This window comes from Prionailurus viverrinus, chromosome B1, assembly GCF_022837055.1.
Source record: "Prionailurus viverrinus isolate Anna chromosome B1, UM_Priviv_1.0, whole genome shotgun sequence".
NCBI lineage: Eukaryota > Metazoa > Chordata > Mammalia > Carnivora > Felidae > Prionailurus > Prionailurus viverrinus.
In genome coordinates, this window is record NC_062564.1 from 14,713,675 (window position 1) to 14,729,899 (window position 16,225).

General features: G+C 39.8%; 1 protein-coding gene across 3 annotated transcripts in view; it reads left to right on the forward strand.

The window, feature by feature from the left end:
• The first annotated feature begins 126 nt into the window (after nt 1-126).
• Nucleotides 127-16,225, forward strand: part of TRAPPC11 (trafficking protein particle complex subunit 11) — a 47,790-nt gene continuing 31,691 nt past the window's right edge. Inside the window, exons 1-10 of one of the 3 annotated variants that reach the window (XM_047855583.1) lie at nt 127-213; nt 3,309-3,533; nt 5,075-5,244; nt 6,135-6,205; nt 7,043-7,157; nt 10,575-10,674; nt 11,012-11,085; nt 12,842-12,938; nt 15,002-15,135; nt 15,788-15,935. In XM_047855583.1, coding sequence (XP_047711539.1) covers nt 3,330-3,533; nt 5,075-5,244; nt 6,135-6,205; nt 7,043-7,157; nt 10,575-10,674; nt 11,012-11,085; nt 12,842-12,938; nt 15,002-15,135; nt 15,788-15,935 — 1,113 coding nt within the window. In that variant the 5' untranslated portion in view covers nt 127-213; nt 3,309-3,329. The other 2 variants (XM_047855584.1, XM_047855582.1) reach the window with 2 other exon arrangements.

Consider the following 16,225-nt stretch of genomic DNA (forward strand, 5'->3'; position numbering starts at 1 on the left):
GCCGCCGAGGGTGGGGCGCCGGGGAGACTGGGGAGCCGCTGCAGGGCGGTAGCGTCAGAAGCCCCGCCTCCTCCCCCCTCCTCGCTTCTCCTATTGGCTCCTTCTCTCCCCGCCCCTATTTCCTGCTCCCGTAGGAAAGGGAGCGTCTTCCTACGTTCCGTGGAGCAGCGTGAAGTTTCCGGACCGCCGTTGGTGTACGGCGCTGTCGCTCAGGTCCGGAAAGTGCTTCCTGTGCCTGCGAAGGCAGTACCGGGAAGTCTCGCTCGCGGGGACAGGCTCTGGGGCGGTGGCGGTAGGGACGGGCCCCGGCGTTCCGTGACACCCGGCCTGCTTCCCCTCGTCCACCCCCGGCCGGCGGCGACCGGCCACAGCTGCGGCGGGCCCGGGGCGTGCGGCCTGGGTGAGTCCGGCCCCGGAGACCTGCGGGGCCAGGCGAGACCGTCGAGGGAGAGAGCTAGCTCTTCACAGTGCTAGTTGTGGGGGGCCTGCGTTTTTCTTCGGCGTCTGCGGGTGCAATCCTGGCATGTCCCTTCTAGCCCCTGAAGACCAGACGCACCTGTTCCTGGGGCCTCCAGGTTTAAAGGGGAGGGGGAGGAGACGGGGAAGACAGCCTCTGCCGCGAGGGCTGCAGCGTTATTTCTCCGCCTATCCTCTGGATCTGCTGGGGCAGAATACTGAGAGCCTTGGGGATGGGAGCTTCTTAAGTCGGGTTGTTGCTTCACGTTTTCAACATCTGCCCCCGCCCCATCCTGGCCCCCAATTGTTATTCCTTTTAGGATCGTTTCGTAATTGGACTTCTCCGAATCTCATCCTTACTAACCTTATGCACTACACCCCGAACCTCCGTAAATTAAAAAATAGTGACCACCTTGGGATATTTTTGTTTTGTTTTGTTTTACCTGCCACTTTGCTGAGGTCGCCTTTCTTTGCAGTATATCATCCTTTTCAAGGCTCTTCCTTATTATTTTCCACGCCAGCTTCCAGATTATTTCCCCTTGCATTACATGGTCTCCCATCCAGAGTGTTCACATTATGACTTTTGCACCTCCTTCCATGTCACAGTTTATTAGTTGCTTCATTGGCTTCTTCCAGGAGATCTGGACATTTCTACAAGCTGTCACTGAGATCCAGACAACCTCTGCACCTGTCCTTTGCCAGTGTTGTTAACAGTCCCATCCCTTTGCTGTAGAATAAGCAGTACCGTCTCAAGTGCCAAAGGCTTTTAAGGTAGCAGGTGGCAAGAATTTCTGGCACGGTTTCCATACGGTAGTTTTTTGGGGACAGAATTACAACAACATAAGTTGGGCTGTCCATTATGATAGCCAGTAGCCATATGTGGCTTCTGAGCATTTGAAATAGGCTAGCCTGAACGGAGATGTGCTGTGAGTGTACAATACATTTCAGATAATGAAGACTTAGTTCAAAAATGTGAAATACCTCATTAACAATTTACATTAATGTCGAGGTGATAATATTTTGGACATATTGGTTAAATAGAATATTATTAAAATTAATTCCACCTGTTTCTTTTCGTTTTTTAATATGAGTAGAAAACTTAAAATTCTTTATGTGGTTCATGTTCTATTTCTCTTGGACCCACACTGTGATTTAGAGCTTTCTAACTCATTTCTAGTTCCCCTTAATTCTCCATATTCAAAGACCACAGCCAATTCTCTGGAGCCTCCGGCGATGTTAAAGGAAATGGCCCTTTTAGGGTTCTAATCTAGATTGTTTGGTGCAAAGCAAAGGCCTCCATGTCTCCAGATAGTGTGTTTTGGCCATCTCTTTTATTTTTCACCTCCAAATTCCCTAGAACTAGTTTTTCTTTCTCTGAACTTGGCCCTCATCACTTAAACCCTATCTGGAAAATGTCTGTTTAAATAATTCTAAAACTTCTATCTCTTGTAGACATTTATCATTTTTGGTAACCTTTCCAAATCATCTATTCAATACCCCTTCTTCAGTACCTAAATGTGAGAAGCTTCATGATTTTTTTTTTATTAACTTTTCAGTTAAAATTATTTGGTTATCAGGTGGTGACGGCTTCTCACTTTCCACAGAAATTGTGTTTGAGTTCTGTATGATATACAGGTGAAGATTACCCCTTAAAAGAAACTTTTGATATGTGATTTTGGAAATGAGAAATTATCTTTAAAATATAATGGCAATTTTGTTTGGAGTAAATGTGTTTTTATATAATTGGTTTTCTTTTTTTTTCTCTAGATTTAAAATTTTTTCTTTTATTTTTAAAAAAATTTTTAAATGTTTTATTTATTTTTGAGAGAGAGAGAGAGAGGCAGAGTGTGAGTGGGGGAAGGGACAGAGAGAGAGGGAGACACAGAATCTGAAGCTGAGCTGTCAGCTTGGAGCTCGATACCAGGCTTGAACTCATGAACCATGACCTGAGCTGAAGTCGGTTGCTTAACCTACTGATCCACCCAGGTGCCCCTAAATTTTTCATTTTACAGAGAGCATGCACGAGCAGGGAAGAGGGACAGAGGGAAAGAGACAGAGAGAGACAGGGAATCTTAAGCAGGATCCGTGCTCAGTGCAGGGCCCGATGTGCGGCTCAATCCCACAACTCTGGGATCATGACCTGAGCTGAAATCAAGAGTCAGGTGTTTAACCGACTGAGCCACCCAGGCGCCCCTATATAATTGCTTTTCTAAAGTTAGTGCATGGTAGGATTCATAGACTGATTCTCAGCTGAAAGATGCAGTAGAAACGTGCCCTCCTAGAGGTTTTCACTCATTGTTTTTCCCTTCTAGATATTCCTTTAAATAATACATTTTATGTTAATTGTGGAAAAGTGTGAAAGCATAGCTATTTATATAACTGGCATATTATTTTAATAATTTCCCAGGAATTCAGAAATTAGATGTTAGCAGTTACAGAGAAATTAGAGTTGTATTTATCGTATATGTAAGTCAGCAGTTATTTTTCTTCATGTCAAAAATCGCTCATGAAACTGATTTTAATTTGATCACCTTCCTGCTTTCTTTGTCTGCTCATCCCAAAGTTCTGTGTGCATTTTGAGATGTTACTGAAAACAGCGATTTGTCATGAAGTTGACTACAACCTTTGTAATAGGAAAGATTTTCTAAAAAATATGGTACCACTCGTTATTCAGGAATTGAAGTGTTCCCTTTTGTTCTCCTATTTGGTATTTGCTTGACAGTTTGCAGACACTTGAAAAGACTCAAAGTCTTTGGCCTTTTCGTAACATTTTTTAAATGGTGGAACCTCCTATATTAGATATGGGTGTGGACTTTTAAAACATTTTGAGTGTATTTACATTTGTATTTCAGATTTTTTGTGACACCCTGAACATGAGCCCCACGCAGTGGGACTTCCCTGTGGAATTATGTTGTCGGCCTATGGCTTTCGTTACTCTTACGGGCCTGGATGTGGTTTATAATGCTGTGCATCGAGCTGTCTGGGACGCTTTCTGTGCCAACCGGAGGGCTGATCGGGTACCGATTTCTTTCAAGGTGCTCCCTGGTGACCATGAGTATCCCAAATGTAGACCTAAGGTAATGACGTTATGATTGAGTGAGGGCTTTCCTTCTCTCCCTCTCTTCCTCTGTGTGTGTGTGTGTGTGTGTGTGTATCTTTTTTTTGTTCCTGATGTCTGTGCTGGAAAAGTGATGGTTATAGTGATGCGTTTAGAAAACCCAAGGCTTTTTGTATGTATTACATTATAGGTATATTTAATGATTTTTTTTTAACCCCAGGGGAATAATTACGTTATCATTATTAAGCTTTCTATCCTCATTTTGTTTTGTTTTGTTTTTGTTTTTACTTGCTTAAAATCACCCCTAGTCTCCATTTCTGGTGACAGAAATTTAAATAAGACATAAAGACATACTTTCTGTCCCTGGAGACTTCTACATAAAATAAAACAATTTATATAGTATGGAGTGAGAAAAGGCATTAAGTTCAAAACTGACTTTTAGGTTGAACATCGTAGTGGAGACTCTGATTGACCTAGAAAAATAATGGGATGATGTTAATAATAGCAGCTAATAAAAGTGCTTACAGTGTCAATTTACTTTTTAAAGAAAATCATATATATTCACCTGTTATTATAATCTTATGAGTTGGTCTGGTCTGAAAGTCAGTTAACAAGACATCAGAATAAACCACCTGTTCTGCGTGCGTGTGTGTGTGTGTGTGTGTGTGTGTGTGTATGTGTGTGTGTGTGTGTTTGCCCTGGAGCAGTGTTTCTGACAGACTGGTCTGTGGACCAAATATATCATCATCACTTGGGGGTGTTGACTAAAACACGAATGTAAGACCTCCTTGGTGAAACTGTGGATCTGGTCGCCAGTCGATTCTTTTGCTTATGTGTAGGAGAAGAGTGGAGAGACTGTTTTACGTTCCGGGCTGTAGAAGCCGTGAGCTCTCTCTGGACTTGTGCCAGTCACAGCACCCCGGCGCTCACATGTTTGTTCTTAGTTGGTGTTTGTGTCCAGGAGGGCCAGTGCCCAGCACAGCTGTCCCCCGTTTGTCCTGGATCCATTCTCCAGGGCAGGGAGCTTTTCATTTGCCCATTCCTTGTTCCTTCCTGAGTCCCTAAGCTTTTTGTGTTGGGTTTCCTTACTGTCCTCATCTTTCCTCACTTGAAGTGGATGTTGGATCAGCCCGAGTAGAGCAGTCTGAGTCGGCGTGGGTGCTTTGGAAGTCATTAGAGGTTTCCACGAGTTTCTTCAGGGCTAATGTTCACATCTACCACCTCTTTCCCGTGATGTGGCACTTAGCGCTGACCCCCGAGTGACTGCTATGACATTTCTGTATTTAAGAGTTGTCCTGCATTTCTTTCGTCGTGCACAGTAAGGCGAAATGCCATCCTGGTAATATGTCTTTGAAACAAGCAGATCCAGGGTTGAGATTCTACCTCCGCTGCTTGTTAGCTCTTATTTTATCTCTGTAAACCTGAGCTTCCTCATCTTAAAAATGTGTCGTGTGTATGTTGAATGAGATGAAGGCACGTAAAGTGCCCGTCACTCAATAATAGGGGCTTCTGCTGCTACTTTATCAAAGAAGTCTCTTCAGCTTTTGCCCCTGTTCGCAGAGGACTTCCTACGAATGGTACATTCCTAAGGGGATCTTAAAGACGGGCTGGATGAACAAACATCTGAATCTGGTGCCGGCCCTGGTGGTCGTGTTCTATGAACTGGACTGGGACGAGCCTCAGTGGAAAGAAAAGCAGTCCGAGTGCGCCACCAGAGTGGAAATTGTCAGGTATGGGTTTCCCCGTTTTCCAGACTGACCACGTTAGCTGCACACGTCTGTTATTTACCAGCACTTACCGAAGGCAGCCGAGCGAGAGCTGTTCAGGCTGCGCTGCCCTCCAGTGAAACTTGTCCGGTTCCTAACGGGCAGCTTCACATTAACTTGTACAAGGCTAAGCTGTGTGAAGAAATTTAGAAGACACATTAGTCCAAATTTCCAAATGCTTTCCTCTTGCACGTATAATATTTTGGGGAGAGAAAACCTAATTTGCTATTTAGTCTCACAAGACACTTGTTTTATCACCACTGCTGTTTTAAAATACTTCTTTTGGATGACCAGTCTGTGATGTATCGCTATAAAGAGAGAAGTTGTGTTATGACTTTTACACGAAAGTGTTTATTCAACTTTGCTTTTTTTTTTTTTTAATTTTTTTTTTTCCAACGTTTTTATTTTATTTTTGGGACAGAGAGAGACAGAGCATGAACGGGGGAGGGGCAGAGAGAGAGGGAGACACAGAATCGGAAACAGGCTCCAGGCTCCAAGCCATCAGCCCAGAGCCTGACGCGGGGCTGGAACTCACGGACCGCGAGATCGTGACCTGGCCGAAGTCGGACGCTCAACTGACTGCGCCACCCAGGCGCCCCTCAACTTTGCTTTTGAAGCAGCTTTTTGTTAGGATTAGAAGCTCGATACAAGAGTATACTTTTAAAACCTCAATCATTGTAGCATAGAGGTTTCTTTGTGTGCAGGAAAAGATTTCCTCTAATCTTGGGTGTTTTTAGTTGAAATTTATCTTCCTTCACCTGAATCATCAAGCTTGTACTTTATGTAAAGTCTTGAATACGTTGTTTAAAAGTTAAAAGTTATGTTTAGTTAACTTTATTATTTTTCTATTGCAGGCAAAGTTTACAAGGGAGAAACACAAAAGTTGCAGTGGTTCTGATTCAGAAGAAAACTCCATTGCCCCCAGGTAACAAAAGAGTAATTAATAACGAATTAATTGCTTTATGTTTCCCATCCATGTTATCAGGAGGTGTAGTTTTTGATGTTAAAATCTTTTATGCGTTCAGTTACGGGAAAGATGGTGTGTTCACTTTAAAAGGTACAAATAATGCATGAATAAATGCTTATTGTAAAAAGAATTAAAATATATTAAAATGTTTTTAAAAATTGATGTTAAAATGTTAAATATTAAAATATTCTCCCCCAGCCCCAGTTCACTTACCTCACTATGTAGGCATATATCTATCAACTGATGAAACAGTTATTCACTTGATCTTTTAAAAAAGAATGTTATCTGAGGTCTGTTTGAAGTTATATTCTTTATGTAATTTTTTTTCTTAACATGCAATGGGACAAAGAAAAATGCCATAGGATTTCTAATTTCTTACAAGAAAATGTCTTAGTTTCAAATGCTTATTTCTTCTACCTTCTAAGACTTTGAGAGGCCAGAATGTTTTTTGTTTCTCTTTTGAAACTTGTGGCATTTTGGAAACCACTTTCCTGGATTATTGCTTCCATTTTTAGTTACGGTTTTTGAAATAGTTATGTGGCATCTCTGTTGGCATAACTTGGCCTGTCTGTCTTGGCTCCGTAGAAAATTCCACAGGGTTTTCCTAACAGATATGTACTGTGTAACTTCTGAGGACCCCAGAGAGCCCTCAAGGATCCCAGGAGACCACATGGCATGGTGAAAGGGGGTTTGAGTTTTTCTTCCTTATTCTGTTGTTTAGATTTGGGGAGCCATTCATTTAGAAAAAACGCACCAATCATTTTATTTCTCTATCTTTACGGGATTTGTTAACAGGAGAAGATGTCACGGCGTCAGAAAGGGCTGCGGCTTTATGTAATGCGTGTGAACTCTCAGGAAAATCTCTGTTTGTGCTGCCCCACACTGACCACCTGGTGGGTTATATTATAAGGTAAATCAAGATCTTAAAATGTTTCTTCTTTAGATTGTTCATGAAGCATTGAAAAATTGGTTGTGTAGATTCATTTAATTAACAAAAACACGTGTTCATGGGAAAAAATATAAACGGTGCACAAGCTATAAGGTGAAAAGTCCCCATTATTAACGTTTTCCAGTTCCTTAATATAACCACTACAACAGCTTCTTAAGTTTGTGTCCAAACATGGCTTTTAACATGAAAATAGATGTAATTGTACAACACATGCTGAACTGCCACTTAACGTTACCTCATTGACACCATATATACATCTGGGTCAACTGCAGTTTTTTAATTTTTTTAAATGTTTTATTTATTCTTGAGAGAGAGAGAGTGTGTGAGCAGGGGAGGGGCAGAGAGAGAGGGGGAGGCACTGAATCTGAAGCAGGATCCAGACTCTGAGCTGTCAGCACAGAGCCCGACGTGGGGCTTGAACTCACAGACCGCGAGATCGTGACCTGAGCCAAAGTCAGACGCTTAGCCGACTGAGCCACCCAGGCGCCGCTCTTAAATATTCTTTATAAATCCCTTGTATCTAAAACGCATATGACTTGGGGACACAGCAATATCTCACAAAATATGTGACCGTTATCTGTTGTTTTCTAGCTTTCAGTGTTGCAGAGAAGTTTTATAATATTACATTTTTGGCCAGGTTGTATTTTAGACTTGAACCTTTTCACTGATTTTGACCATAAGATGGTTTTCCTTTTCATTCTGTGTAAGTGTCCCTCTTAAACTCAGGAACAGTGTAGTTGATCTTTAATTATTACTTCCCTTCCGTTTGTTCCTGTGTCTCAGAAGCAAACTTCTGGAAGTGATGTCCTATAGGAAGTAATAGGTCATTCCCGTTGGTATGTAAATGACACGACTTTAGGAAAGAGAAGTATAAATTCCACAGTAGAGAGCTTGAAAAGGCAACAAACGAAGGGATGAACTGCGAGAAAACTTAGATGCAGTCAGCAGGTAGAATCTCCGCACAGAAAGTGATAAACAGTAGGTAGCGTGGATACTCAGATCAGCGGTGCTGAGGCTGAAATTGCCATGATTGCCCAGAACGCGGAAGGAGAGGGCGGTGCGTTTTGTGTTTTCAACTGTGAACATTGACCTCTGGGGAGCAGAGGGGGGCGGATACCTAGGAAACTGGTGGCACACCCGTACTGCTTTTCCTCCACCAAGGCCCATCCCAGCCCCCCAGCTGGCCTCGGACTTCCTCTCCAGGCTTTTGACAGTTCCTGCCCGTACAGTGCAGTATTTCGCCGTTCACAGCGCTGTTTCCTGTCGCCGTGCTTTCGTGGCACTCCTGCCTTCCAGCTCCCCTTTCTGGGCTCTCTCACTCCACTTCTGTGGCTGAGTTCGCATGCAGCCTCCTTTAGAAAGCCATTGTCCTCCATCCATCCTGCACCTTCATCCACTGATTCCTCACTGTGGGGATTTTGGCCTCCAGGGAACATTTGGGAATGCCTGGAGACATGTATCAGGGCCCCTACTGAGGCTTCCTAATACTGGCCTCTAGTGGGTAGAGTTCAGGGGTGCTGCTCTCCACCCTTCCGTGCACCGGAAAGCCCACAACAAAGAATTACCTGGTCCAGAACACCAGTGGTGTTGAGGTTGAGAAACCCCGCCTTAACGCCCTCATCAGCTTTCAAATTGAGTGCTATCGTGGGTGCAAGAGAAACAGAAACTGTGGCTTCTGCCCTTAACCGCTGTGGTCTTACTGGGGATAATGCCACATTTGAGTAAGGAGGGCTGTATCGAAATTACTGATATAAAAAGCAAGTGCTCTGGATCCAGGACCTCCAAAATAGAGATGCGAGCACCAGGCGTAAGACCGTCCACTGGACGTGAGGGAAGACATTATTACACCTTTCCTCATATTGATAGTTCATCTTAAGAGAGAGGGTAATGCTGAATATTGGTAAATCTTCATATTCAGTGTCTGATCCGGGAGGGAGTTAGCAGAGTTCCTGGTGGCATCCTCACTCATTTGTGTGCTTTCAGAACATTTTGATGTACATATTAAGTATATAGACTACAAGATTAAGTGATTCAGTTAAGTTTTTTTAATATTCATTTATTTACTTATTTTTTAAAAATGTTTATTTTTTAGAGAGAGAGAGAGAGAGACAGACAGACAGACAGACAGACAGATAGTATGAGCAGGGGAAGGGCAGAGAGAGAGGGAGACACAGAATCTGAAGCAGGATCCAGGCTCCGAGCTGTCAGCACAGAGCCCGACGTGGGGCTTGAACCGTTGAACTCTGAGATCGTGACCTGACCTGATGTCGGATGCTCAACCGACTGAGCCACCCAGGCCCCCCTGGTTAATGTGTTTTTTTAATGTCAAAGAAACAGAATGTGTATAAAACTCCTGTGATGTGTTGAGTGATCAGGAGACTCTTGTGCTTCAGAGGTTCACTGATCATTTCAAGTGAAAATACTTAAAAGAATTGTCAAGCTTCTCATGAGTTAAGCATTTTTCTTTTATAAAAATGTGTTCTAAGTCCAAAGGCCTTCGTCTTAGGACAATAGACTATCCGTGTCATGCTAACCAGCAGATTTTTTTTTTAAATCATATTTTGTCTTTCAAAACAAAGGTTACCCATTTATAAGACTTTATAGTTCAGCTTAGGTTCATATGTTCTTTCAAAGTTAGAACCTAATTTTAGTTATTTTCATATTTTAACATTTTAAAAAGTGTAGTTTTAAAAATAGAAAATCTTGCCTTAAAATAGCAAATTTTTAAAGTTTAGGCTTCGCCATTTTTTTTCTTAGCATATTTTCCTCACATGTACCTAAACTCTTTGAATACAGCTTCAAAATTGTGTTTTATTCCGAGGAGGAAAAGCCTTGAAGTCCAGCCTTTATCTGACTGTGAACTTAGCTTTCTTTCATGCCGTAGGCAGATACTTCTGATACATACTTATTTTCACAAAAGGAGCTTTGAGTTGTTTATCTGTCTGTGGTCAAATTTCCTTTGTTCTTATGTTATCCCAAAGTTAGGGAACAAAGTGGGATTTGAATCCTGTAAATGCTACTCTTCTGTCAATTGCCAGTTCTCATTTTTGGTCCTTTTTTCCATCAGTTTTCTTATCCTTTAACCTTAAATATTAAAATCAGAAAAAATAGTCGAATGAATATTGTATATCTGTTTCTTTCACACTTCTTATAAAATTATAAAATAAAAGAGTGAATTATAAATAACTAAATGGTTTTGGGGGTCTTTACATTTTTTATTTAGAAATTAAGGATATTTTGCTTTTTATCTTTATCATGAAGTAAGCTATAGACATTATCTCTGTCATGATTTTACTTTTAGGTCTTACAAATATGACTCTTGAGAATAGTTTGGTTTAAAATAACTTTAGTGTTTGAATGTTGATTTTTTTTAAACAGATTAGAAAATGCCTTTTATGAACATGCACAGACTTATTACTACACTGAGATCAGAAGAGTGAAATCTCATAAAGAATTTTTGAATAAGACAACACACCAGGTACATTATTTTTCCTAAAGAAGGAAATAATAGAAGCATTCATCATTGATTATTTTAGAGGAGTTTTTTAAATGTCTGTAATACTTTGATGTTTTTAAATAGCTTCTATGCTTTTAAATTTTTTTAAAAGCTTTTAAAAACTAATTTCTCTTTCTATACTTTTTGCCCTTAAAGTTCTTAGAGATTTTTATAGCTTCCTTAACTACACTTGTTTGTTGGAGTAATTCTTGATCTTTAATTTTGAATACTTTTGTGTTTCCTCTTAATAAACATTGTCGTAATTTTTACATTAGAAGAGAGTATGTGTAATGATATTTTTTCTATTCTTTTTTTTCAGCTTTTATTTGTTAGACATCAGTTCAAAATAGCTTTCTTCAGTGAATTGAAACAAGATACACAAAATGCCCTGAAGTAAGTTTTTAATGGTTGTCAAACTAAATTTTTCTTATCTTTATGTTAACAGTAACATATTAATGGCAGTGTCTGAATCTCAACAAAAGTTTAATTAATTTTAAAATGTTTATGTTGGTTAGATTCGTGTATGTAGTATTTGATTCGTTTAGAGATGAATGGAATATAATATTTTGAGATTTTAAAAGAATTTCCGTTTTATTATCAGAAGTAAATTTCATACTCTCATAAAGCTTTCTGATCTAATTTGATTAAGTTTTGTGATCTAAAGAAACATTAAAATTCTTCCCATCCTGTTGACTACTTATTTGTATAATCGGTAAAATCTTTGTGTTGACTGACTTCCACTGTTAAATATATGTTAAACATTCCTTATCTAATACGATGAATTCCTGAAGATGGATAGTGCATTTAGTTAGTTAATCTATGATTTTACTTATTTAAAAAAATTTTTTTTTGGTTTATGTATTTATTTTGAGAGAGAAAGAAAGCAGGGGAGGGGCAAAGAGAAAGGGAGAGAGAGAATCCCAAGCAGGTTCCATGCTGTCAGCAATGAGCCTGATCTGGGACTTGAACCCACAAACTGAGACCGTGACCTGAGCTGCCCAAACTATGAGATCGTGACTTGAGCTGAAACCAAGAGTCAGACGCTTAACCGACTGAGCCACCCAGGGGCCCCTATGATTTTGTTTTTAATTAAATTTTTGTTAAAGTTTATACATCTCAGCATCATTTTTCATTCGAAGGCTCTGCTTAGAGCTTTGAAGAGTAGTTGTGTATGTGTTGTTAGTGGTTACACATTTTATTCCTTTGCTTTTACTAAGCACAATTTAGGAAAACATTTTTTTCTAACTTTAACTCAGTTTTTAAAGGTTGAGTGTGGCAGTGTAACATAGGAATAAAAACTGAAGAGAGGCTAAGTGTGCAGGGCAGAAGAATAAGAGAAGCAAAAGTCAATCTACTATTCAGAGGAATATTGCAGAAACATTTTTTTTTGTTATTGTTGAGGTGGGGAACACCAGATTGTGTTGTGTAAATGTCAGCAACTCCATGGGATGGTAACTGGCTTTAACGTAGTTCACTTTGTACCCATGGTACCACTTCTAGGTCTTCTCAAAGGTAATTCTGGAAAGACAAATTTTACCAGGGGAAGTTAGGAGCAAAGAGTTGTCTTTGGAGAAGCCTGGAGATTTTCTCATCCCCTTCCATCCTCAGGGGAGGCATTCTTCTAGCAGGCTCTCCTGTCTCAGCCCACTCCCCCTTCTCCAGCCGGTGCCCAAGATCGGCAGTGGCCACTGAACTTGTAGACATACTTGGGTTTAAAAGCTGTTGACCTGTGCCCTGTCTCGATTAGCACCTTCTGTGCTATTACAATTTCTGTTCATTGGAGAAGCTCATAATGGTGCTTTTAAAAAAAAGCTTATTTCTTTTTAACAGAATGCTGACTTTTTAACGTAATTCTGGACAGTTGTCCAGTTTCGTTTTCAACTTACTTTCTATCAGTTATTGACAGACGTTAATGACAGAACAATGCACTTGCAATGGTTCTGTTCTTAGTGAAAAGTCATTGATTCCTCCCACATACTATTAATCAACATCATTTTAAAGATGGATATGTATAAGTTATTCCTAAACTGTTCAGTGCTAAGAAATGTTGAGTAACTATTGTTTCCTTTTTCTAATAATTTGTTCTTGGGAATCTTTTCTTGAGATTTACTTATATCATAATTAACCATGTTCCCCATGTTTGCATTAGGAATTATAGGACCGCCTATAATCTTGTGCATGAATTGAGAGCCCATGAAACTAATATTCTGGAAATTAAGACAATGGCAGGATTTATAAACTACAAGGTAATGGTTCTATTTCCAAATGAAGAAAACATGTCTTTAAATATTAGATTATCTTTTTGAAATTTGAAAATCCGTATTAGTTACTTGCTCTGAAAGTGAGTATTTGATTAATTAGGCTCTCCTCTTGCGATTGTTCGGTAGCAGAACCGGCTGTAATGCTTGCTTTCGAGTTTATGGGTCCCAGAGTTCTCCCTTAGGGCAGTTTTCTTTTTGTAAGACTCCTTTAGGAGGGCTTTTGTTTTTGTTTTTGTTTTTAAGTTTATTTATTTGTTCTGAGAGAGACAGAGCGCAAATGGGGGAGGGACAGAGAGAGAGGGGAGAGAGAAAGAATCCTAAGCAGGCTCCACGCTGTCAGCACAGAGCCCGATTTGGGGCTCAAACTCACAAACCATGAGATCATGACCTGAGCTGAAACGGAAGTCAGATGCTTAACTGACTGAGCCACCCAGGGGCCCCGAGGGGCTTCTGTTTTTCAGTGGGAATAGGAGGGAGAGAGAGAGAGAAGAAAGCTGCCTATATTCGTGAATTTTTAAAGATGCAACACATTCAAACTTTGTAAGCCTCCCTTGGTTTAATGGCACAGCCATAGAAAAGGCGTATCTGTTCACCTCGGAGGAAACTTTTATACCTGTGATTTGAACATTTTCAGATCATATGTGGTAGAAATAGATGCCTGCAGAAGGCAAGCGAGGGGTTTTTGTTTTGCTTTTAATCTTTCACATTCATGTTTTAAAGACAGCTAACACTGGGATGGTGATGTGAGGGTGGATAGACACTTTGATTCCTTGTGTAAATGTAAACTGGTACAACATCTATAGAGAACGTTTTTGCAATAACTACATACATTGAAAGGGGGTGTTTCCTTTAACCCAGCAATTCCATGTCAGGAAATTTATCTGATGTATGTGCTAATAATAAGACTTGTAAGTCACGCATGTGAGGATATTTATTGCACCTTGTGATAGAAGGAGATTGGGAGCAACCCAGCAATAAGTGACTGGTTAATATAACTTATAAGTCCAGACAAGGGAATATTCTACAACTATTAAGAATGAGACAGCTCCACTTACTGATACGGAATATTAGGTAAAAAAAAAAAAAAAAAGTGAGTCACTAAACATATTTATTGTGAAACTATTTATTAAAAATGATAAGTTATATATAAATGACCATACACTTATCTGTGCAGAGACTATATTCTGAAACATACTGGGAGCTGGCTGCCTCTGGAACAGGAAATTGGATGGCTGAGGGGCAGGGATGGATGAGAGACTTAACTTTACATGTGTTCCTTGTACTTTACAAATAAAACTGATGATAAGCATATGGAAATAAATTTATGCCGTGTTTTTTCTGTTTTTCCTTTTACCTTATGTCGATGTAGACTATTACTGTTTTGAAATAGCATTCCAAATAAAAAGCTTTCAAGAATTTCTGTAATCCTTATTTGATATGGAGGCCATTGTGCTGTAATTGTGGTACAGAAAAATCTTTATAGCTTTCTGACAGTTATAGTCTGTGCTTGGGGAGGTAGTATTTAATTTTCACCAATCTTTGTGTTCTTCATTGAGTATAATTTTTGTGTATTCTACACTTCTTTTGTTTTTAATGTTTATTTATTTTGAGAGAGAGAGAGATAGGGCATGAGCAGGGAAGAGCAGAGAGAGAGGGAGACACAGAATCGGAAGCAGGCTCCAGGCTCTGAGCTGTCAGCACAGAGCCCGACACGGGTCTCGAACCCACAAACTGTGAGATCATGACCTGAGTCAAGTCGGATGCTTAACTGACTGAGCCACCCAGGCGCCCCTATTCTATACTTTTAAGAAGGTTTTCTAAGGTATACGGTGCAAATATGGAATAATTTTATTTCATTTATCAAGGAGATATAACCTCTGGTTTTAGCATAACGATTCTAATAGAGAAAATCAATTCCGTTGCCAAGAACCTGAGAGGAAATTTCATAGTCTTCTTAAAGTGTGTCTCACGTTTTACATATTTTTAAATGAATACACCTTTTGACCTTATTTTCTTCTTTATTTTGGGGCTGATTCCACATTTTGCAGATCTGCAGGCTGTGTTTTCAGCACAACACCCCACTGGACGCAATCGCTCAGTTCCGAAAGCACATAGACTTGTGTAAGAAAAAAATCGGAAGCGCAGAGTTGTCTTTTGAGCACGCCGCATGGATGTCTAAACAGTATGTTTTAAATTGTACTTTTGGAATTTTTTTTTTCTTTCAATACTTGGGATTTGAAGGAATGGAATTAGCATGGACTCGAAGTTCTACATGGAGCTAAGCTTTTTGTCAGTAAGTGGGCTTTTAGAGATCTAGCATAAGTATGTTTCCAGTAATGGTAGATATTGATTCATAGAATTCCTTAGTGGAAATCACTTAATTCATGGTACCATCTCTCTCATTCAACGTGTATTTACGGAGTTTCTGCCACATGTCTAGGTACTGAGCCTATAGCAGGGAATAAAACAAAAGCCCTCCTGGCCTGGACCTTGCTATTTGAGAATGATGTTTAACAATCCCCAAATGAAATTGTTCCCAGAAACATGGATGTTTCTGACTGGTGGGAACTATGTTGACATAACACTTTGATGGTATATTTATCAAGGTTTGCCAGTACAGAAGAGTTGACTTAAACGCAGAATTTATCTATAGCCTATAATTAGTGTGTGTTCGTATTTACAAAGAAACCCCCAAAATTTGCAGTTCCTCATTAGCATTATTTTAACACAGTCTGCTGAGGTTGTGGTTTGAGAATGAATAATTATTAGAAGTAAGCTTCTTTTTCTTTCCTTTTTCATCTTATTTTTCCTTGATTTTTTTTTTTTTCTTTAAGATTCCAGGCCTTTGGAGATTTATTTGATGAAGCTATTAAGTTAGGGTTGACAGCTATTCAAACACAGAATCCTGGTTTCTATTACCAGCAGGCAGCATACTATGCCCAGGAGCGGAAGCAACTTGCAAAAACCCTCTGTAACCATGAGGTAAGTTACCAACTCCTGGCTTACGTGGCATTTAGGAAGTGGATTAACCTTCTCTTGAAGGAAGAGAAGACTGATTAATGTTGATCATTTTTTTCCAAGCCTTTGAATATCATCAGTTTTTATCTTTAATAGTTTTAGGGATTATGATTATTTTCAGTTTTAGCCTGAAAATAATTTTCACCTGTGGATTAAGCAGAAGTTTTTCTGGTGAAGAACCAGTTTATGATTGACAGTAAGTTAGTGATTTAGACAAGAGCAGATTACTTTCAAATAAAAGTCACAGTTTAAAA